The sequence below is a fragment of the Ruditapes philippinarum genome, unplaced genomic scaffold (genome assembly GCF_026571515.1).
Source record: "Ruditapes philippinarum isolate M1 unplaced genomic scaffold, ASM2657151v2 ctg98_1_1_1_1, whole genome shotgun sequence".
Lineage (NCBI taxonomy): Eukaryota > Metazoa > Mollusca > Bivalvia > Venerida > Veneridae > Ruditapes > Ruditapes philippinarum.
In genome coordinates, this window is record NW_026857110.1 from 177,985 (window position 1) to 204,460 (window position 26,476).

The window sequence follows — 26,476 nt, forward strand, 5'->3', positions numbered from 1 at the left end:
TGTATCTTCATAACATCTCGATAAAAAGCAACATGCGTGTATGTGTTGATTTATTTTATATGTGTATGAAACCTAATAAGGAAGAAGATATGACGCATCCCATTAAAGTGTTACGGTATTTATTCTTTGATATATGAAACAGTGTCTCTAAGTCTCTTTATATATTTCTTTATTATATTTCGTGCCTTTAACGGCGCTTTTCATTTGACAATCGTCATTATAATCTACATACACGATGGTATCATTTTATTGTTCTTCAAATAAAACAACTATAGTGATGTCTTATATATTCTGTGGCCGTGTATTAACAATTTTTTTTCTTCAAAATAACCGCTTATACTGAGTATTTCAATACACATTAAATTAAACTACGTTATTTTATTAGGCGATTGAATTAATATTATGGCTCAAGAAATAGGCTTGGTAAACTTACTGCTACTTTATTCATTACCATTCTTTTGTTCGTCATGAAAGTATTTAATACACGAGTACTATATTACGATTATCGTATATGTAGGAATTTTATACATAATTCGTGAAACGTTGTGTTACAGATAAAATTTCAAAAATCAAAACGGCCGCATGTATCTTATGTTCTTTGAGAGTTTGTTTCTATTATTAAATAATTTAAAATTTGTATTACTGTAACATAAGTTGATTATGATTATACATTATAACATAAATAGATCCTGACAGCTATATTAGTTTATAATATACATAAAACATGAAACTCAAAAGAAAATTGCACTCTATTTATTTTAGCTGGCGCTGGAAATTATGTACATGTAATCCAAAATTGTCTTGTTCCGTCCCAAATTACATTAAATGGTTTTTCATGTTTCTATTTCATCTTTTTAAGGAAGAGTTTGTGCTGAAATTTGATGATACTGTCCATTATGCTGTTGCTTTTCGTTGCTGTAGTTGCGGTATATGTAATTGTTATAACTGTTGCCCTTATCAGAAATCGGTAAGATACACCATTATGTATTTGCTTAATTCTATCATCTTAACAATTTATACACGGCTATATGTCCTGTATATGTATACTGTTTAGATAATATACAAGGGTAGGAGTATAAAAATGAAATTCGATTCTAAACACGTGAAGTAAACAAATTGTGGTATGAATTAATCATGTCCCATTAAACTTCACAAAGATTTTCTGGAAAAAAATATTCAAATACGACTGGCCAGTCTCAGTACCCCACATAAAATATGACCGGATCTATGACTGCCATACATTTGCACTTAGTTATATCTTTTATCAAACAAGTTGTTTGTATAATTATTCTAAACACAGCTAGCCTTGGTTTGTAGGTTTGTAGGTTAGAGAAAGACAAGTTCACAATCAGACACCCTCCCACTCCCCTTTAACTTTTACCCCGATAGTTTTCATCATTCTAAAGCAATGGTGTTTACCTTGAAGATTGAACGCAGACAGTGTTATGCTACCAATCCATGCCGTCTGACCTTTGCCTGTGTTAAATTATTTTAGGAACTCTACGAAGAAAAGCCCATATGAGAAACGCACGCCATCTTGGATAAACTGGATACAGAACGACGCAGCTACAATTACCCAAGCATAGCCACGATCTTGAACAGTCGTTTTCAGGCGTTTTCGTGTCATAGTGATAACCAAACGCTAAAATTGTTACATGTATAAAAACATTTATAACATATTCATAACACTAAACAAAAGCTTTTTGTATTAAAGAATAAAAAGTTTCATAAGGTTTTTAAAATGATTTAATATACGAGTACATGTTTTTTTTCACTTTTAGTTTAAAACAAAGACGTAAAGCTGATTTAAATGAAGATTTGGGAGAGTTTGCTGAGAATGGAAATGAGCCTACAGCATGTAAAATGATATTGAATCGGGTATTTAAAAGAAAATGAACTCAAAAACAAACAAAATCATTTACTTATTGACAAAATATTGTATATTAATTTACGATACCAACATTTTTCATGCAACATATAAACCCGAAAATCATTTTTTTCCTTAAGTATGTTTACATGTACACTTGACATATTGTTGTTGTTTTTGTTGTTATTGAAATGTTTTGAAGCATCTTCAGATTTAACTGGAACCTCAAATGCATTGACATAACAGTTCAACCATCGGTAAGTTTCACGAGTACAAAAATCTACAGGTCTTGCAAATAAAAGGAAAATGTTTCAATGATTAAACCATTGTTCAGAAACATTTGTCTATATGTAAATTTATGTATACCAGTTAATGTCCTCATTGTCAAAATTACTCACCAGTTTCAGAAAATAAAAAAATTACCGGGTTTTACATTTATTGTTTACACCGGAAACCCATTTATATGTCTAACTCAAAGAATGTTAGTCATTTTATTGCATGCTAGGTCAGTACGAAATACAGCAATACTACTTCTCAAATGAAAAGAGAGTTGTTTTTAAATTAGCGTAATAAGATGTAAAGCATTAATACACAAGATATACATTTTAAAATCATTTTCACTGCTACATATGATATTTGCTAAACAAGGTAGAGTTAAAAGAAACTGGATACAATGTACTATTTTTTTCAAATTTGACTTGAAACCACTTTCATTAGATGGGATATGTTCTAACTAAGAAAATGGGTACCGCCACTTGTATGTATTATAAACAAATTAGTAAGTTAAGATTGGTTATCTGAAATTTCTGAACAAGAACAACAACAAATTGAATTGAAAAATGGTTCTAAAAACAAGTTTTTGTTTCAATTTAATCATATGCATTTCATAGAAACTTTTGTAGTTAAAAAAAAATAAACATATATTTGTAAGAAAAATCTAGGATCAAAATGTTTTTAATTTCTTTTACTGTCTTAGATTTCTAATAATGATGACTAACCACGGGTTTAGGTCATAGGACTGGTTTTAAGTTAACCACTGGATAACACATTTTATCCGTTAGATAACTTTTTACCAACAGAATTTATCCAACAGACAATTTTTAGCCATTAGTTAATGATTTTTCCGTTACATATTCGGCAAAGGATTTATGCAGTAGTTATCAATATGTAAATATTTACTATTGTCTTCTATTAAGCAGAACTGACAGTTAAACAGGGCAAATGTGATTCATATTGTTGGAAATATTGGCATTTTCTGTGTAGTGAAACTTAGTTTTGCTGTGGCGCAGAATGTATTTGTTAATATATACACATAATAGATTTTCTACTCATTTAACAGTGAAGTTTATGGATAATCGGCTCATTTTGAATAACGCAATTGGTGTGATTATTGTTGTTCTTGTAGTTGCTACAACATTTAAATTAGGTTAGGTTTATAATGTCTAAAGTGCTATTTTCAGGCATGCATTTTAAAGCAAACAATATTTAGCCCTGCTGTGTGAATCAGCAAATCAAGCCATTTATTTAGACATTATTTTCTTTTTTTTTAAATATCAGAATTACAGCATTAGTGTCTCTTATAATTTCCTTCTGCATGTACTAGTGTTACATATTTTTCAGACCTTGCTGTTACCAAATCCTTCTCGGTTTGAGTATAGGCCCTCACCTAATCCTGGTTCAGATCTATGGAAGAACTCCTACAACTCAGTTTGGCAGCAGCTTTGTCATGACACATTGAGAAGGTCACAACTTACTTCAGCTACATCGACGGATACCCACGACAGATAAACATGTCACATAACATGCTGATAAATGTTAATGGTTCAAATGTGGGTATCCGGCTATAGGGGTGATAATTCTGAGACATAAACGTTGTCATCTTTTTGAAGATGAAGCGATGCTTTCTTTATGGGCAATTTAGACTGAAATACATAAAAACGTTAATACCTTTTTCAATATGTAATTGCCTTTAGAAGACAAAACTCGTTTTGTGCCTCTATCAGTATGTTCGTGTTTTTTGGTTACTGTTTTTTTCAAACTTGTTTAAAATAGTGGTTGATCTTATTCCTAAACACACCAAGATTGCTCAGTATTACCATCGATATTCTTTACGTACAAATATTTCATTTCAAGATTCTGCAAAACCTATTTAGTGACCTTAAATGCACACAGAAACATCATTCAGAAACTGATTGAAGTATATGTAATGGTCTGATTCGCGTAAAGAAGAAAAGTAAACTATGATAAAAAATAAACCCAGTACTTTTCTGGATTTTTTAGAGCTTTCTTTATTTGTTGAAAGGTGACATATTTGACATTTTGTGAACTTTTCACTGTCAACAACATCTGTTCAAAAACAAAGTATTACAGGCATGTGCAATAACAATTAGATAAAAAAAATGATAAACAGTAGTTTAAAGTGACAAATTGTTATTCGTGATTGATGCCGTGCTGCTACTGTTGTTGCTGCTGCTATTGATGATGTGGTGCTGGTTATGATGATGATGATGATGGTGATAATGATGGTAATGGTGATGATGATAATGATGCTGATGAGATGCTGATAATGATGATTGTATCATCAATAATTGATGTCAGTATTTTTAGGGATATTTAGTCTGCAACATCTTAAATTTCTCGTTGTGCTTCAAAACTTCAGACAATTATAACACTGCAAAAGCAACAGTTATATCAATAAAAGGGATGTTAGTGGTCAATAATGTCTGCATCATTATTTTAGGTTGTCATGTTTGCTAGCTTAATATTTGCAAGCATGTACAAAGCAAGTACCTCTGTCGTAGGCATTTTTGGCACTTGACCCATTCATCATTATGATTGCTCTACATGCATGGCTAAGTTATTACAAGTTTTTTTAAATACTTATTTCATCTTTTCCAGTGTTTCACTGAAATATATCAGATTTTTATACTCTGATAAAGCACTAGTGAAATTTATAAGATAGGTTTTTCACTGTAATGTAGCCGGATGAAAATATCATATCTAAATGGAATGACAGGCAAAAATAAATGCCGTCATATACGTAAATCCTGCTTCATAAGGTAAAGAAACTCGATATTATTATACATCATTTTAAAAATGTAACAAAATTAGAGAAATTTAACATAATTGTAGTTCACACATAGCAAAGAGAATTCGCGATGTTACTCGGCAAACTCAGTAACAAATACTTAAATCACGTACAAAGCATGTAATTAAAAGGACATTTATTTGTTTTACATATACGATTGAAATATATATTTGTGAACACCTGCTTCAGGTGTTCACTCAGAAAAATATCGTACATGTCAGGACTCAAAGCTGTTCCCGCGAAATACTCCATACATGGTCTCGCGTGACTCCTAAGTGTCATATCGATATCAGACGGTTAAAATGATGTTTCGCTGTATGATATGCAATTTTATTGACAGCATTAATATTTCAATAATAAAAATAGTCTAGAACGATGCTGAAATGATATTTTCATCGGATAATGTACAAGAATAAATTAGGGAAAGGATATTTGCAAATTTAACAAGGTTTCTCTAACTTCTCTTATTCTGGTAAGGTTTCATAACTGGTCTGATCTAAAACTTTAAGAAAAAATGTTAAAACAGCGGCTTTTAACGTTATGGAAGCGAGAACTATTTATATGTCTACAGAATGTTTCGGAATTTTCGTAAATTTCCTTTATTCGAGCAGTTCGAATCAAAATTTTTTTAGTAATTTTACTGGAATATATGCATCTGTTTGACTTTGCATAATTTATTTTGTAGTGGAAATTAAAGCATCAATTAACCCTTAACTTCACTCGGAGCGTTGCACATGCGTCGTGACCTGAAATAAAAACAAAAACTGTCGAGTATTTGGGACACACATTAACACACATTATACATAGTAACAACAAAATAGGAGTGCATTAACTAAAATACTAAGAATGAGTGAAAACGAAGGTAAGTGCAATAATTTTATATTGGTATAGTATGAAACCGGTATGCATAAAATACAAAAGTAACTTTGTTTACGAAAGTGACTTTAAAATATGAATTATAGCCTTTTAATAGAACTTTACCGTAAGTTTGCAGTTTGTATATGTATATTATTAGAAATTTATAATATTTATTTTCAAAAATAGTCCTTATAATTTAATCGCCATTTATTTGCATAATTTCTATACACAAGTTCTGAAATCTTCCTTTCGCTCATTGAAAAAATTCGAAAGTAACTTATAAAATATAGCGTTTAAATTGATTTTTATACTAAAATTACAGTTTTTAGACGTATTTTATCAGAAACTTATAATATTTATTTTCAAAAAATAATCATCATGATATTAAATCGCCATTTTTTTGCATAAATTCTTTATACCAGTTCTGAAATTTTTCTTTCGCCCACATTAAAAAATACGAAAGTGAATTATAAAATATTAAATACAGCGTTTAAATTGAAATTTATACTAAAATAAAAATTTGTAGACGTACATTTTCAGAAATTTATAACATTTTTTTTCAAAAATAATCATAATGATGATTTAATCGCCATTTATTTGCAGAATTTCTATACATAAGTTCTGAGATCTTTCTTTCGCCCATATTAAAAAATATGGAAGTGTCTTATAAAATATTAAATATAGCGTTTAAATTGAAATGTAACTATACTAAAATTGCAGTTTCTAGACGTTTGTTATCAGAATTTTATAATATTTCTTTTCAAAAATATTCATTTTGATGAATAAATCGCCATTCATTTGCATAATTTTTATACACAATGTTCTGCCATCTTCCTTTCGCTCACATTGAAAAAAACGAAAGTGACTTATAAAATATTAAATATAGCGTTAAAATTGAAATTTATACTAAACTTACAGTTTGTAGACGTATATTATCAGAAGTTTATAATATTCATTTCAAAAACAATCATTATGATGATTAAATCGCACATTATTTGCATAATTTCTTTACACATGTATAGAAATTATGCAAATAAATGGCTATTAAATCATCATAGTAACGAGTTTAGATGTCAATGCAAAATTATGAAAAGTGTTATCTGTTGAGTATTATTTTATGTTACGGCAATTGTACTAGCTGGTCAAATTATTGGTTCTTGTTGCTGGGTCATGTGGGGGTTGCGTTCATTGAACGCCGCCTTTCCTTGTTGATCTTGTTTATCATATTTTAACAGTTACATTTTTTTAATTTAAAAGATTCTTTCTTTCAAACTTGGGTCCATATAATTTTAGGCATTAAATTTGATAAGATTTAAAAAGGATAGACTGGTTGCCTAACCCCTTGTAAGAATTGTTTCTCTTTTCCATGTTTTATAACACATAATTTTTGAAATTATTTTCATCATTCTATTTTCTGTATAATTTACCAATTTTGATTTTTTGTTCTTGTAAAATTATCGCATTTACCATCAAATCAAACCTTTCTGATATTTTCTGTAAATTATTTACATAACATATACAGGATCGTTAATAAGCCTGCATTAATTTAGCTTTATGTTTAATTATTTATATGTTAAATGTGCAATGAGTATGTTTTATAAATATTTCCATTAATTAACAAGGAAAGTAATATAGCCATATAATTCTTGAATTACACAAGGGATGTTATTCGAAACGATCCCTAATTGCTCGACAGCCAGGCTAAGTGTGTCTGGCAACTCTGAGAGAAAAATGATAACAAAATATTTTTAGGGATGAAATATCATACACTATTGATAGCCTCAGATCAAGATTTCCCCCTGTTTATGCAGTACAAGCAGAAGCTTACACATGATCATTGTTGTCATGGTTATACACACTGCAGTTCACATCCAAAAAGTACCTCTGATATAAATTAAGATTAAGATGTATAATTTTAGTATTTTAAAGCTTAAAAATATAATAAAGAAATAAACTATTAAAGTCTTATTTAAAAAAGTTAAATTTAAAGTTGATAGTTTTGTTGTGAAGAACTTATTGCACTAAAGAGGGCACTCTGCAGGAGGGGATGTACTACTGTTTATCTTTACTGGTATTGCTTAAGTAGCACAATGTGTATTAAATTTTATTTTCCTCCTGTCAGACTGAGTGTAGCTACCCAAACAACACAACCTGGAAAAAGGAAAAATGTTTTGTTGAGAACATTTATTTTGTTATTGCAAATCTATTATGAAATTATCCCGGTTGGGCAGTTCAAAAAACTTTAATTCACTCCATAGAATCCAAACATCTTCTGTGTTCCAAGACCCGTAACAATGCAAAGATACTTGCTATAAAAGAGGCTACATAATCACTATCTATGCTTAAGCAACTCAAATTGAATGCAAAATGTCTCAAAGGAATAGGTGCTTCGCCTTGTAGATTTTTTGCTGTTGCTAAAAATTTGTACCCGTCCCCCACTATAAAATGACCATAATTAACAGCATGTGATTTCTGACCAAAGATCATTTTAAAACTAGCAATTACAACTTTGTTGCTAAAAATGCATCTTTAGCTCATCTATTTCGAAAAAAAGTCAAGCTATTATCATGATGAATTTGTTGTTGTTGTGCTGAATCTTAAATGTGGCCCATACTCAAATAATTTTAAAGTTATCAACGCAAAGCTTGAAATGTTTGTTTTTAATGACTAGTCACAGTACTGTTGTAAGACAAGGGCCATTATAATGAAAGCAATATACTTGGAGTTATGCCGCTTAGAACATAGACTTTTTGTCAAAATAGACTTGCTCAGGAATAAAGAATATTTTTCTACAAAAATACTTTTATCACTATAGTTTCACGGTGAACGACCCGTCACAATAGATTGTTTTTATTTAATGCAATATGAGATGTTTCCTGATTGAATTGATAAAAGTTATTTCAATTTTTGTTGCCAAAATGATCCTTATTGATCAGCTGTAATACCTATTAAAAGATACAAATTGTATGTAATGTTCTTGATTATTGAAGAAATGAAGAACATGGAATCACTTTTCATTATTTGATTTATTAAATTCTAATAGGAGGAATTATTTATGAAATTCACTTCCTAAATCATCTGAGAAAAGCAGCGGCTGAAATACACGACCCAGTGCTTGCTGGGTCTAGCCTAGTCAGACCAAATGGATGTGTAGGATGGCCTGGCTCTATACTCAGCCAAATTCCAAGGGAAAGACCAGTAACTGGTTACACAGACTTATCCCTTTCAGTTCCAGCAGGTTAAAAACAGGCTTCCATTGATTCTGTCATTATAAAATCAAAGATTAAGATAACACTGTTATACTGATACTGATCATTACTAAATTTCATTACAAATCTATCTAATAAGATAATAAGACAGCTGGACATTTTTTCTATGAGCAACTGATGTTCTATACAGGTCAAGTAGTGTCAAAATAGAGAAAATAAGAATCCCTAAAGAAAGTCCCAAACGCCAAAATTGAAACGTTGCAGGTTCGGTTTAAATGAGCCTGTTCATGGACGGTACTGTCAAGTGCAAACTACCGCCAATGTACTCTAGCACCGGCTTAGGAAAAAATTCAACATTTAAACATGCAATGGCAAAAATTTGAATTTAGAAACATCCGCAGAAGGGTGATTAAACATTATTAAAGAAGGAATATTGGAACCACCCAAATCGATAAAGCCAACTAGTTGAAACAATACCACAAACACAACAATATTGTCGTGCTGAACGATCTTTATAGAAATAATGTATGTCACGGTCAGATGCTATTTTATAGTGTGTTCTTAAAAAAAAAGATTATATCTTATGTTCTGATAAAGGATATAGATCAAAATTTGTTGTTAGTTTTAACCATGACTCAATTTATTACTGAAAAGTCAAGGTTACAGGTGATGTAGTTTTAAGATAATATAATGTGATGTTTTTGAGTTGCCAAGTTAGTCACTGTCCCTGCTGCCCTTTGTTTGCATATTACCTATGACAAGTCTATTGCCACTTTAATTGACTTATTGTAAACTCGCACAACAAATGATGTTGCGATAAGAGGCTGTTATGTGACTATGACTTCTAACCGCCATTTCAACACATCTGCGGCTGCTTCTAAATTCAAAATTTCACCATATTCGAGTTTAAATGTTGAATTCTGCTTAAGCCGGTGCTAGGGCGCGTGGACGGTAATTTGCACTTTCCAGTATCGTCCATGAACAGGCTCAATCAAACCGAGCCTGCAACATCTACAATTGTGCCGTGTAGATCTTTCTTTTTTGACGTGTAGGGGTTCTATTATTCTCTATTATAAAACTGTTATGCAGCATTAGAGACTTTTGCTTATATCTTTAAAAATAATTAAAGCATTTTTTAAGGGTTGAACCAAGGATCACCATCCTATGAGCATGCACAGGGAGGGCATCCAGGTGGATACCAGCCGGTCCAACAATCAGAGGAATCACCTTATGAACAACCAGGACAACCACCCTATGGACAACCAGTCTATCGACAACCAGGACAGCAGCCCTATGGTCAACCAGGACAACCACCCTATGGTCAACCAGGACAACCACCCTATGGTCAACCAGGACAACCACCCTATGGTCAACCTCCTTATGGTCAACTAGGACAGCCTTATGCAACCCAGCAAGTTGTAGGTTTTACATTTTAAGCTTTACAAGCTTTACAATTTAAATGTAATTGTTATTTGATAGATAAATAATGAAGAAATGAATGGTATCTTCCTGGAAATTTTGTTACAAGTTAATTTACTGTTGCCATAAGCATTTTACAGTTGGCAATGACAAACTGAGGTTGTTTTCAATAGAAACAAATTGTAATAACGTAAACATTTTACACTTAAAAAGTTTACATGGCAAACATTTCAACATTTTAGCTAAAAATGTTTGTTGTCCATATTAAATCTCACTGTCTTTCCTTTCTATACAATTCTTAGAACAATATGCCCTCAAATGTTAAAATGAAAAAAGAAAGAAATTATATTTCGGGTGGGGGTTGCGTTCATTGAAAGCCGTCTTTCCTTGTTGATCTTGTTTATCATATTTTCTAATTAAGATTCACCTATAAATTCACTACAACTGACCTCTTACTTCAAGAGAGAAGAGTGAAAAAAGGGTCAGTAAAATATAGTTTTTCTTGTATAGTCTACATGACTTTGCTGTGTAACTAACACAGGGACCGATAAAAAGGAAAAACTAATTTATTCAACATAGTCACATGTCATAAAACTGGTGAAATTATCTGGGGATCTTTCAAAGTAGTTTAATATGTAGACTGGTATAACGCTTGTCGAATTTAAAGTTTAAATGAAAAACTCAATGTGGTCATTTATTATTACATGACTGTATATGATATAATTAACTGGTTTTAACACTTTATTGCCACAAATTAAGACCAATTTTAAAACCAAAATAGTATCTTGTAATTATCCATCTGCAGTTGGGACTGGGTTAGGGGAATGCCATTTTCCCACTTTTAACTTACCTCTCCAGCTAATTTTATATGACAGTGTCTGCCTGCTTGATCTAAGGGGAAAAGACATTATGGGGTTAGGTTTGTGTACAATTTAACTTTATGACATTCATTCCTTATAAGCTGTAGATCTGAGGTTGAAAAAGTAGCATCTCATCTTATGTACAATACAAATGACTGGTGTATAAATAAATCCCTTTTGTACATTTGTAAATTTATAAATATATTCTTAATATAATGTCAGGTGTGTTAATATGTCATAATTGAAGTCCAATATAAATAAAAAAGAACAAAAAAGAAAGAACATTCCCAGACAATTTGCTTCAAAATCTGTGACATTTGGGAATAAATTGTAAAATATGCGTTGTCATTTCCCACTTTTTTAATATCATTAAGGACAAATGCCAATTATTGTAACAATGAGACAATGTAGCTTGCCATTGAGGAAATCAATTTGTATGACATTATATAATGTAATACTCTCAAATCTTGGTATCGTAAAGATTTCATCAACATATATTCAGAACATATATTCCATTACGTCCCGGACATCCGGGAATGTCCCGGAAATAAGGTTTGCGTCCCGGAGAAGATTCATATCCACGTAAAAATTAAAATCAAAGAAACTTCCAATTTGAAGACAGAAGTATTACATTTTATGCCCCCCGAAGGGAGGCATATTAAAATCGCACCGTTCGTCCGTATGTCTCTGCGTCCCTTCTTCATTCGTGTCCGGACTGTAACTTTGTTATGCATCAAAGGATTTTGAAATAACTTGGCACAAATGTGTACCACATCAAACCGATATGTCGCATTAAATAGCTACGTCCCTTCCTCAAAGGTCTAGGTAACACTATCATTTTGTAGTTTCACATTATCGCAATTAGAGTAAATCGGTACACACATTCATGTCCGGACTGTGATTTTGTCATGCATCAACTGATTTTAAAATAACTGGGCATAAATGTCTACCACATCAAGACAATGTGTCGCCTCCAAGAATAACGTCCCTACTTTAAAGATCAAGGTGACACTAACATTTTGAAGTTTCACATTATCACAATTAAAATTAATAGGTACACACAATCTTGTCCGGCATTCATCAAAGGGTTTAAAAAAAAAACACTTGGCATAAATGTCTACCACATAGAGACAATGTGTCGCGTCTAATAATCACGTCTCTACCTCAAAGGTCAAGGGCACATTAACATTTTGAAGTTTCACTTCATCAAAATAAGAGTTTATAGGTACACACATTTTTGTCCGGACTGTAACTTCGTCATGCATGGAAGGATTTTAAAGTAACTTGGCATAAATGTCTACCTTATCAAGAAGGTGTGTGGCGTCTTATAATCACGTCCCTATCTCAAAGGTCAAGGTCACACTACCATTTTGAATTTCACTTTATCACATTTAGAATTTATAGGTACACACATTCGTGTCTGGACTGTAACTTTGCCATGCATTGAAGGATTTAAATATAACTAGGCATACATGTCCACCACATCAAGACATGTCGCGACCCTACTTTCAAGGTCAAGGTCACACTCATAGTTTATAGGTACTCACTCTCTCGAGAAGAGTTTGTAGATACAAATTCATGTCCGGACTGTAACTTTGTCATGCATGGAAGGATTTTAAAATAAATTGGCACAAATGTCAACCACCTAAAGGCAATGTGTCTCAACTAGGCTCATGTCCGTCTGTCCATCCGTCTGTCCCCACTTACACAACAATCATGTCCAGACTGTACTTTTGTCATGCATTTAGGGATTTTGAAATAACTTTGCACAAATGTCTATCTCATAACAACATTCTGTCACGTTCAGGAACCACGTTCCTTCTTCAAAGATCAAGGTCACACTTTTATTTTGAAGGTTCACAATACGAGATTACAGGTACAATAATACAAAGATCAATATTAAGCAATTAGTTACTTTCTTTCTCTTTTCTTTTCATAATACCTTCATGCTTAAGAAACCTTTTCAGGAGCATTCGTTATATAATCTTATTGTCAAGTATTCTAGAACGCTGATAACGAACGATTATCCCCGTACAGCATTGCAATATACAGTAAATGGTGACACTAATCCTTTGATTGGTAAATTTAATTCGCCTGCAGGCAATTATTAGTGCTCAAACACCGTGAAAATTAGGTGCTGAAATCTAAAGGATTGAGCGAATGTTTCAGTTATTTTTACCAAACGACATGGCTACTTGTCCTTACTTAAAATAGCTTTATTCTATTATGTGACTGATTGAATTTACGAAGCCTTAATACTTTTAAAAAGAAGATAGACAAACAGTTTACTGTCAATACTTATTGACATTAAAATCTGGAAACACAGTTATCCCTCGGAGAGCATTAATTATCATATTTTGTTAGGATTCCTGAAATTATCAATGTATTGACAAAAAAAGGGGAGATAATATATGTTTTAAGAAAAGCATAAATACATTATACCAGCTTTTGTCAGATTCAATATAATACATAAAACAGAGTCAAAACTAACCACTTGTTTAAACTCAGAGTGTGGTCTATAAGAATTCTAATAAAAATTCTTAACTCCAAGTCAGAGCTCAGAATTATTTTTTGTATAATCTTAGGGCGTTTTCATTATCTTTTATGAAAAATGTTCAAAAGTTTGTCAAATCATGATGAATTTCATTTTAAAAGACTTTTCAACCCATGACAATCCCCAATCTCACTCCTTTTAAAAAAACATAGGACTAAGGTTCATAGCAATACATATATATTTTGTTGTTTTTTAGGTTGTGAGTCAGCCTGGCCAAGCTGGTTTTGTTGTAACACAACGAAGACCTCCAGATTACATGATCCCATCAATACTGGCATTATTGTTTTTCTGTCCAACAGGTCTATGTGCCATATACTATGCTTACCGGGTAAGTATTTAATAAGCAGTTACATGTTCTTGTACAAATGAACTATTGTTGACTGTTTAAATATTTCTTTACAATGAAAAGGTTATATGCATATACGCTTTGGATCTGATATAAAATTGGCAGTCTAAACTAAGAAAGTGTAATCAATTTAGGTTATAGTGAATTTTAGTCTTAATCAAAATTCAAAAGAAAAAATGAACAAAAATTCTAGTATTTTTATTATTGTCTTGGTAAACAATGATGGAATTGTCGGTAGGTATAAGAGAAGGCATTCCGAAGCAGACTTTATATATTGTATAATAATTAACCCTTAATCTGCTGATTTCCAATTTTCATTTTGGAATAGTCCATCCATTTTATGTTTATCAAGGTTAGAGTTTGATGCTAGCCAGCCATCAGTATAGACCATGATCAGACCGCATGTATGTGCAGGCTGGTCTGTCTATATACTGGTGGCAAAGACTAATCACTTTCGCCTACAGCAATGTAAAAGTTAATTAATGTGTCACTGTATTAATGCTTGATTATAATAGAGTAAGTGTACGTGAATGATGGTAATTGCCTCGAACAAGACACAGAATTATTAATTCAAACCATAGGCCTATATACTTGTTGATGGATAACAGAAACCTATAATACCAGAATGTGAGAGGGGGGGGGGTAAGAATGATGCCGTATTTGTCACCATGGGTATATTGTTTTGCAAGGGTTGGTTGGTCTGTCAGTCGGTCGATTGTTCTGTCCGTCGATAGACCACATGGTTTCCGCTGATTATCTTAAAAAATATTTGTCACTAAGTCTACTAGTAAATGACTCCTATTGATTTTCGGGTCAAGATCACAGGAGCCTCAAATCTCACATAATGATTGATCATAACTAGTAGATGACACCTATTGATTTTGGGTTTACTAGGTCAAGGGCACGGGCCTTAAATGTCAAAATTGTTTATGCTCATTATTTTGAATTATTTTATCCCAAAACCTTGATATATCACATACTGAAAAGCCATATGTAGCAGATGACCCCTTTTGACTTGGGGTCACTTGGTCAAAGGTCAAGGTCACACAGGGGCCTTTAATGTCACAATGGTTTCAACTCAATATCTTGGAAACTATTTTATCCCAAAGTTTTTATATTTCACATACTGATTGTAAATAACCAGAAGATGGCTTCTTTTGATTTTGGGGTCACTTGGTCAGTGGTCAAGGTCACTCAGGGGCCTTAAATGTCACAATGGTTTCAACTCAATTTCTTGGAAACTGTTTTATCACAAAGTTCTCATATTTCACATAGTGATTGGTAATAACAAGTAGATGACCTCTATTGATTCTTGGGTCACTAGTTCAAAGGTTGGATCATAGGGGCCTTTTAATGTAAGAATAATTTCCACTTATTATCACTAAGTTTTTATATTTCAAATATTGATTGGTTAAAACAGGTAGATGACCCATATAGATTGGGTCTTTAGGTCAAATGTCAAGGTCACAGGGACCTTAAATGTCAGAATTGTTTCCACTCATTACCTTCAAAACTACTTGTTATCAAGTCTTTGTGTTTCACATTGTAATTGATCATCACAGTCACTAGTGGATGATTTTGAGGTCAAAGGTCAAGGTCGTAATAACGTTGAATGTAAAAATGATCCGCTTATTCTCTTGACACCAATTAGTTACCAAGTCTTCATATTTCACATATTGATTGGTCATAAGTAATAGATGATATAGAAATAGTCTCCGTCCGTCCTTCCGTCCGTCCATCCTTCCGTCCGTCCTTCCGTCCGACATTTTTGTCCGGAGCATATCTCAAAAAGTATTTGAGGTATCAACTTGAAACTTCATAGGCGGATAGATCTCATTGAGGAGAAGTGCGGTGCACAAGAATGATAACTCCACCCTGCATAATTCTTCAGTTATTGCCCTTTGTTATTTTTCAAACTTAATTTTTGTCCAGAACATAACTCAAAAAGCTTATGAGATATCAACATGAAACTTCTTAGGTGGATAGATCTCACTCAGGTGGTGTGCAGTGCACAAGAATGATAACTATGCCTTTCATAATTTTTGAGTTATTGCCCTTTGTCATTTTTTATACTTAATTTTTTACCTGAGTGAAGCATAACTCAAAAAGTCTTTGAGATGTCAACATGAAACTTCATAGGTGGATAGATCTTATTGAGCACAGGAAAGATAACTCTTTCCATTATAATTTTTGAGTAGTTGCCCTTTGTTATTTTTCATACTTTTTGTCCGGAGCATATCTGAAAATATGTTTTGAGTTATCAACTTGAAACTTCATAGGTGGATAGATCATATTGAGGAGGAGTGCAGTGCACAAGAATGATAACTCTACCCTGTATAACTTTTCAGTTATTGCCCTTTGTTATTTTTCATACTTAATTTTTCACCTGTGTGACGCATAACTCAAAAAGTCTTTGAGATGTCATTATGAAACTTCATAGTAGGATAGATCTTATCAAGGAGGAATGTTGTGCACAAGAAAAATAACTATTCCCATTATAATTATTGAGTTATTGCCCTTTGTTATTTTTTATACTTTTTGTCCGGAGCATATCTCAAAAAGTGTTTGAGTTATCAACTTGAAACTTCATAGGTGGATAGATCTCATTGAGGAGGAGTGCAGCACACAAGAATGATAACTTACCCTGCATTTTTTTCAGTTATTGCCCTTTGTTATTTTCAGCCATCAGTATTCACATAGGTTTCCAATCTGAAATCACTTCAGCCATCAGTTTTCATAACCTTAAGACCTCTAAGAATTAAAATTTTCTGCTCTACAACATTTATATTCTTCCAATGAGCAAACACATTCGGCGAGGGATGGCCATGTTGACATGGCTCTTGTTGATTTGGGGTCTCTAGGTCATAGGTCATTGTCACAGAGGCCTTAAATTGTGGAATGGTTTCCGCTCATTTTATTTAAAACTGTCTATCACAAAATTTTCATATTTCACATATTGATTGGTCATAACTAGAAGATGCGCTTTATTGATTTCGGGTCACTAGGTCAAAGGTCAAGGTTACAGTAGCTTAAAATATAAAAGTTGTTTTTGATTGATAACTATTGAATGGCAAGTCACACAACTGTCAAAGTTTGTTGGACAGTTCCATGTCCAAATTTTGGCATGTTTCTATAACAAAATTACCAACAGTCAAGGGCTAGAAAGGGGCATATTTTTCATTCGACAATTTTTGTTTCATATTGTTTCTTATGAGAAACATATACAGCTAGCTTATAGAAAGTGGTAGTTCTACTTAGATTTTCGCTTGTACCTGAATGATGTACTACAGATCTTCCTCCAACTAAGAAGTTGGAAAGTCACCATTTGACCTTAGCAGTGTTGGAAAAGTACTTTAAACTCTACCCTCACTCTCACACACTTAAAATGACTACATATATGTAACCGAATCTGCACAAGTAACCAATACAGACCAAAAATCATTGTCTGCAACCCTAAACTTTTTAATTTCTACTTATTTTTCCTAAACATGATGAATAACTAGTTCAAGATTGAAAGATGGACAAGTTTATATATCAGAAACCATGTCGATATATCAGAAACCATGTTGATATATTGGAGAACCATGTTGATATATCAGTAACCATGTTGATATATCAGGAACCATTTTGATTTATCAAAGACCATGCTGATATATCATTGATTTTTTCTGTCTATCCACACAAATTTGAAAATGGCAATAATTTTGGTTAATGAATTAAATGTGTACAAATGACAAAAAAATACCCAGCATATAAATGGAAGCTTGTGTCCTGTCAAAAGGACACATCTGAAGCTATGCTGTTGTTATTAAATTCCCATACTTCATTACAGTAATAGGAAAAAAATGTCAGAAAAAAGATGCAGATGCAATACAAATAATTTTATGTACAGAGCATGTACTTTACTGAAATCATGAAAGTAGGAATGAAAGTGTAACATAGATATATAATGTTCAATATATTGATTTATCTTCAATATTTGTTATATGACTAAATAGTCAGTATGCTTTGAACTGAATCAATGGCAGCTGTAGTTAGCTTGTCTATTTTGAGGAAAGAATTTTGTGATTGAGACTTGCTAGGTGTTTATTAATGATGTCTTCTTTATAGAAAATGAATACTATATAATGACTTAATATCTTTATATTGTGCGTATACATGTACGAAATATTGAATATATTTTCACGAAACATGACGTTGAGTGAAAATATGTACCATATTCACAAACAAACGAAAAAATAACATTTTTATTTAATTTCATCATCACAGAAAAATGGTTATGAACCCCTTGCTTGCTACGCCACTGCAATTGTTCAGCGCGCAGTAATATATTGATAACTTAAAGAAGCGTCCTGTTTTTACTGTTTTTGCATGCGCTGTTTAGCACTTAATTGTGATGTCACGTGAGCAACTCTTTAAACATATGTACAGCGTGATGATTGAATTAAAGATATTGGTGTTCGGATTCATTTTCTTAGTTAGACCATTTTCTATCAATCTAGATAGTTTTCAAAAAAAATTCAACACAAAGTTATTTTTCTCATTTATCAGATTTTTCAAACAGAATGGCGAAAGAAGTCCTTTAAATTAATATTAGTTTTAACACCGCCCACTTTCATATTTATATTTCGTATTTTTTTTTAAAAAATATGAAATATATTTGACTGATATAGCACCATATGTCATGGGTAAAATTAAATAAATATACATATTATCCGACAAACAAAAGTTAAGAGGGTGTACTGGAGTCAGCTTGTAGTCGATCCGTCCGTCCGTTGCAGAAATCTTCAAATTCAAATTTTGAAGGTATCTTATTGAGTAGAAGTGCAGTGCAAAAGAACCATAACTCTGTCTTTCCTGATTTTGGAATTATTGCTCTTTGCTTTTTTTACACTTTGAACTTTGTCTAGGACATAACTCAGACGAGGGGTATCAACAAAAAACTTTGAAGGTAGATAGATCTTATTGTGTAGAATCGCAGTACAAAAGAACTGTAACTCTGCCTTGTCTCGTTTTGGAGTGATTGCCCTTTGTTTTTTTTAACACTTTGAACTTTGTCCGGGACATAACTCTAAGACGACAAAGGGTATTAACAATAAACTTTGAAGGTAGATAGCTCTCATTGATTAGAAGTGCAATGCAAACGAACCGTAACTATGCTTTGCCTAATTAAATCTAAGTTATTTCCCCTATGTTGTTTTACACTTTGAACTTTGTGCAGGACATAAAGCTAAAACAACAAGGGGTATTAACAAGAAACTTTGTAGGTAGATAGATCACATTGAGTAAAATTGCAGTGCAAAAGAACTGTAACTCTGCCTTGTCTCATTTTGGAGTTATTGCCCTTTGTTGTTGTTTTTTTCAGTTTGAACTTTGTCCGGGACATAACTCAAAAACGACATAGGGTATCTACAAGAAACTTTGTATGTAGATAGATCCCATTATACACAAGAGCAGTGCAAAAGAACCAAAACTATGTCTTGACATAATTTTGAGTTATTGCCCTTTGATTATTTTTACACTTTGAACTTTGTCCGGGACTTAACTCAAAAACGACAAGGGGTATTAACAAGAAACTTTGTAGGTAGATAGATTTCAGTGGAGAAGTTTAATAGTAGTGCAAAAAAAACATAACTCTTCTTTCTTTAACTTTGGAGTTATTGCCCTTTATTCATTTTTACATTTTGAACTTTATCTAGGACATAAAGTGAGAACTATAAAAGGTATCAAAAGTAAAACTTTGTAGGTATATAATATCACTGAGTTAAAATGCAGTGAATAAGGAATGCACCATCTCATCTAAAATTTTGGAATTATTGCCCTTTGTTCTTTTTTCACTTTGAATTTTGTCCGAGACATAACTTGAGAGCTATTAAAAGTATCAACTTTAAACTTTGTAGATAAATAGATCTCACTGGGTAGAAGTGCAATGCATAAGAATTGTAACCATCTCTTCCCTAATGTTGGAGTTATTGCCCTTTCAAAAACAAATTACACTTTGAGCTTTGTCCGGGACAAAACATGAGAGACGTAAAAGGTATCATCTTGAAACTTTATAGGTAGATTTATCTGAATAAGTAGAAGTGCAGTGCAGAAGAACCGTAACCCCCACCCTTCCCTAATTTTTGAGTTTTGACCCTTTGTTCACTGGGGTCATTGCTTCCCCCCCCATTTGTTCATTTTTACACTTAAAACTTTGTCTGGGACATAACTTGATGATTATTAAAGGTATTATCAACTTAAAAGATAGGTTAGATACGATAGATTTCAGTATTATAATTCATCTTATTGATGTAGGACAAATAATTCAATAACATTTCAGAAACATCGATAAACTACTGCATTATATGCAAAAGTATTAACTAAAAGTCATGTTTTCTGAAAAAAAAACCTTCTTAAACTAGTGTGAATAGCCAGACCTATAAAGAGAGAAAAAGGAAAACTTTTTCTTTACTATTTATTTAAACCGTTTATTTGTTTGCTTTTAGAAAAAGTAAAAAAGTCGGTGGCTCTTGTTTTATGATTGAATACTATTTCACCTGGGTCTATGAGAATTTCACTCATGTTTTCAGGCAAACACTCTGGCAGCTGCAAGGGACATGACTGAGGCTCATAGGATGTCTCATAGGGCTAGAAATTTGATGATTACAAGCATTGTGATTGGCGTGGCCTTGATCATTCTCGCCATTGTGTTGTGGCTGACGGTTTTTGCTACATCAACAATCACATATGAATACTTAAATGATCAGATTGCTGATTCGAATAAGATAGGTCAACTATCTTCACCTTGACATCGCTTTTCTCGATATTTCATTATCTCGATGTAACTTTATAAGTCCCGATTTCCTTCCCTCTCTATCTATATTGAATATATTTGTTTATCTCGATATTTTTATTTCGATATTTTCAGAATTGAAGTTTAATGTCATCCCCAACAGTTATTTTCACACTAGTATCCTTAAAGTTTGTTTATCTTGACTTATATTTTTTGTCTGCCTCAGCAGAGGTGTAAGTAACACAAAGCAGACGGTCATAATGTGTAATTATGTTTTAAACAAGTCGAGCTGTTTTTACATAAAACTAAATCCTATTAGCGTGTTGATTGTAGTATTAAATTAATTAATTTACTATGACTTCGATGAAATAGTGTCAGTATAAATACATTGTCATTGCAATATTGTTTACATCATTTCGGGAGGCAGATGAAAATTTCAAATTGTCTGGAAATTAAACACTGTTCGAACATGAGAAACACGTGTGGATAGCTGAATTGACCGCAAATAAAAACAACGCTTTTGCTTTTGTGGTGTATTCCTGAGTTAACCTCACTATGTGTGTTTATCACAGACTGCTGCATGTCCACTAGTAAACATCCGCTGGTAACATATTTGTACATTATTGGCTTTTGAAATTGCGATATTAGACGCAAAAAACATGTTAAGTAGACATCATACTTAAATATATAGATATAGATAAATGTATTAGAGTTTGAACCAGTTAGAAACAAAAGACATGTGCATACCTTATATTTGAGTCAAATAAGCTAAGTAGACCTCATACTTATTTTATTTGACTCAAATATAAGGTATGCACATGTCTTTTGTTTCTAACTGGTTCAAACTCTAATACATTTATCTCGACATTTCGTTATTTTGATATTTTTGACGGTCCCGATGACTTCGAGATAACGAGAGTTGACTGTATTTCAGGTATTTTGTCAGCTGAAAAGAAACATGACTTATTGCCTTTGTCTTTATTCTTGATGAAGATAATCATTATTCAGCATTTTCTTCAGTGTGGCAAGTTTGGTTCTTGCTTAAAATAATATAATGTTAGCCTTAGCAACTGCTTTATATGATACACGTGTTATGGTATTTACTGGAGTCCAGTATTGTACTCCAATGCTTTTTTGACTTATTAATTTTGATGCTTATTTTCTTAAATTGTACTAAGTTCTTAGACTGAGACCCTGTAAAGATGCAAAGTACTAATTTATTCTTGAGTGCTTTGTGTTTTTGTGGCAAATTTATATTCGAATGAATATATTTAGTACAATTATTACGTCTGTTTGATACAAGATGATTCTAAGTAACGGGTAAGTTTCAAAGCTCGAAATTTTGTCATTTAAATGAGACCGATCAGCAGTCATGAGTTGAAGTCCCGATTGTCTTTAAGATTTTATGCGAGCTTCTTCGCCTTACCGAAGTTCTACTGTACTTGTTTTAACAGGGTTGCCTTAAAGTTTAAGGGTTTGAGTAAATCAAATAAAGTCACTGTCAGCCTAAGTTACATTTCAACATTGCTTTGAATCTCTTATTTTGAATCTCTACTATTTTCTAATAACATAATTTTAGTGTTTTATTTAATTCAAACACGCTACATTGTATTAGAATCAGTTTTTTTAATTTGACTCTTATTTTATCTTTACATTTTTTTTCCTGCATTTGTTAAATTTTATTTTCTGTACCATATATTTGTCAGTATTTTCAGCATATATATACACTTTTATGAATTATTGCTAGATTCATTTTCATAAGATATGTAAGAAGCTCTTTCGTTTCATTACATTTTCTTTTTATATTTGTATATGTTTGTTTGTATAAATGCTTATTTATATTTGCTATTTCATTAAAAGTCCTCCGTTTCAGAAATTTACAATTTGACAAAAACAAGCAGTAGTTCATGTTCGGTTCTGGCGAGCACTTACTTTTTTGACATAGTCTATATTAGTTGTATGTTCTTTTTGTACAATTTGACTTTATAGACATTTTTGTGTGATTTTGTTGGTCTTAAATCAAAAGATTCTCTTAATTCCAAAATTTTGATATAGTTTGGATTCGACATCAAACTATTATGTTTAACCATAAGTTTAAAGATTAGTATTTTCAAATCCTTTATATGAATAATATATTTTATAAACAAACATTTTTGGAGAAATTCTGCCTTATATTTGATGCATTTCAGATCAGGTATATGTTATATTAATCATAAACTATTTTTATTTCATTTATAGTTGTTTATATGACTGTAATAAATAATTTACTTACTTATTCACTAGTAAAGGAAAATGACTGACATATTAGCTAATGTGTTGACTTACTCTTTGGCTATTCTGTGTAACATCTTCAACAATATCTTTGGCTATTTTGTGTAACATCTTCAACAAAAAAACACACACACAAATAATAAATGCATAAAATAATTGACTTGAAGATTTGATACAATTCATGAGTTTACAGATCAGCGAACATTAATTGTTGTATTACAACGACAACTGCTACCAAATTTCAATTGGTCACTTGTTTATGATCTGACTAATTCACTTTCTTTCCCCATATGACTTGGTCACCTTTTGGCTGGTTGATAAAAAATTGTAAGTATAACAATGGAAAGGTATCAGGTCACAAGGTAGCCAATAAATATGAGTGAGACTATAAAAGGGATTGGAGCACCACACTAAATACCGTATTCCGGTATATACTGGACAAGGCACTTGAATGATAAAATGCTAAAATCTTGCCTTTTTACGCAACGGAATGAACTTTAACAGGTCTAATTCATCTTTTCACACCGAAATAAGTACGATAATGAATGAAAAATGTAAAAATCGGCGAAAAAAAAACGATATTTGTCTATTTTGTGATCATGATTTTTGCAAGCGTCTAGAGGTACTGCTCCAATCCTGTATTGAGTTAAATCCAATAAATATTTTAGTCATGTTAGTCATTTTGATGTTGCTATCAGGCATTTCAGGGGTCGTAGACCATATTGTTGTAAGCCAATGAAACAACAAGGAACAGCCAGCTTCATGTCCAACCCCTTAATATATGTTAGTTCATAAAATCTTGAGATATTGTTTTAAGATTTCGTAGATATTTTAACGTCTTCATTCTTAGAACAGTGGTCCAGAGTAAACAAAAAGTGTAGGCGATTAAATATAGCCTGGTGTCAGTATATACAAGCAGAAACTTGAAATTTTGCTACCTCACAATTTTTTTAACTAAGAACATTCTGTTTTTAAAAAGACCCAACAAATTCCCCTCTTCTTTTTTTGCTGATTACCATGTGACATTGCTTTACAAAAAAGTTTCATTTCACAGAATGAAGACTTTTATTGTGATGTAATACTCTTCTTTTTTTCTTTTTTTTGAAGTTAAAATTTTATTTCTATACATTGTGTAATTGAACAGTCATATTTTTTATTTTATAATATGAAGGAAAAACAAGATAAGAATAGATGCAGCTTACACTTTGTCACAACATTATAATTTTTATCATGCTCAGTAGGAAGAAGTAATTGCTTCTGTTACAGAATTTATATATATATATAAAGAGAGAGAGAGAGAGAGAGAGATTATTTCCCCTCAATGTTACTGAATTAAGACCAGTTTTCACATTGATGATGAAAAAGTTGTAAGTTGAAATGCATATATAAAAATTAAAAAAAAGATAGCAGAAACAATAAATTCCCGTCTACTATATAATATTGTGGGCACCAGGGGTATTGTGTGAAATATTTTATAGTTGCATCATGTGCACCTTTCGGTTGTATTCTTTTATCCAACAGAAACAACAATGTAAACCTACTTCAATTTAAAACTTTTATTTAAATATGAGCCGCGTTACGACAAAACCAACATAGTGCGTTTGCGACCAACATGGATCCAGACCAGCCTGCGCGTCCGCGCAGTCTGATCAGGATCCATGCTGTTCGCTTACAAACACTATTACAAGTATAGAAACTGATAGCGAACAGCATGGATCCTGATCAGACTGCGCGGACGCGCAGGCTTGTCTGGATCCATGCTGGTCGCAAACGCACTATGTTGGTTTTGTCGTGACGCGGCTCATATGTATTGAATGTTATGTGCCATGGTAGAAATAGGCTTATAGGTATTGTTGTTTTATGAATTTATGGACAGCTGATTTAGGTAAAAATTCTTTGATACATATATTGATATATTTCTATAGTACCAATATGTTAAAGATTTTATCAGTTTTCATGAAGATGATATAATTATGAGAGTTTTTTTTATCTGATCTCCATCATATAATGTATTGGAAATACCCTAAAATGGCTTCCAGGAGAGGTAATAATTGCTTTGTAAAAAGCATCGATTGAATTACAGTAGAATATGATTGTTGGTTTGAATTAACCCCCTACCCTATAAAGCGTTGTTATGGCATGTTAATGCTTTTGATCTAAATTATCTTCTTTTTTGTAACATCAATACAGCTTAACCTTAGTTTTACAATTTGAGTTTGAATCTTTCTGTTGTTATAATAAGGGATTTTAACAACTAGATGCTAATGTAAAGTAGCCAACATTATATAATCTGATCCCACTGCATGTCTAAGAGTTGCCTGTCTTGTCGAGGAATCTGGCTGAAATGCAATTCTAGAATATGATGGGATTGCAAGTATGGTCTAAATTCTGGTTAAATTGCAAGTCTAGAACCTTGTTGGATTGTAAGTCTAGTCTGGTTGAACGAAATTGAAAGTCTAGTCTAGAGTCTAGTCAGACTGCTAATCATGAGTCTGGTCGGACTGTATATCTAGAGTCTGGTTGAATTGCAAAACTACAGTCTATTGGTTTAAGAAGGTGATTATCTCTTGTTGCATCATTTGGATAACATTATATATATACACACTATCTCAGCTTTCATGATATTGATGAAGTATACTAAGTCTTGTTACATTGTAATTTCATCTGTTGTCTGGTTATGTAGACATTATATCCTAATAAATTAATGTTATAATTAATTTAATGTGTTACTTTCCTTTGAAATCAACATTGATTTGATGTTACACAATACCCTGCAGGTGTTGATGTGTGTAATGCACATGTCCTGCTTTTATTTTATCACCATCATTTTGATACGCACTTGTCAATTGTAATTCTGGCCCCAACCCTACCAGAGGTGAATATGATTCACCTGGGGTCAAAAAGTAGGTCACACATTCCAAATATTGTAAGACCTTGTTAACACTTGAGTGACTACTGTTTCAGTCCAAATATCCTGGAAATTGGTCAGAAAGGTTGTTATGATGATCTTTAGTTCGATATGGGTAACTTTGGGTAAAAGTAGGTCACAAGTATGGAAAAACCTTGTTGAAACCCAAAGGCTACTAACCAACTAAGGTAACCAATAAACTCAAAACGTTAGCACCACACTATGTTCAAATATAAATACATATAATTTTCTGCGTTTGAACGCAGTGAATTAGAAGATAATTATTTTCCCCTGTTTCGTTTTAATTCTTTGCAATAGGTG

General features: G+C 32.3%; 1 protein-coding gene across 1 annotated transcript; it reads left to right on the forward strand.

Moving 5' to 3' along the window:
* Positions 1–5,745: 5,745 nt before the first annotated feature.
* Positions 5,746–24,810, forward strand: LOC132748802 (uncharacterized). Its single transcript, XM_060738440.1, has 4 exons — positions 5,746–5,817; positions 10,163–10,440; positions 14,052–14,183; positions 20,774–24,810. The coding sequence occupies exons 1-4, from the start codon at positions 5,802–5,804 to the stop codon at positions 20,990–20,992; spliced, it is 645 nt and encodes a 214-aa protein (XP_060594423.1). The 5' UTR covers positions 5,746–5,801; the 3' UTR covers positions 20,993–24,810.
* The last annotated feature ends 1,666 nt before the right edge of the window (positions 24,811–26,476 follow it).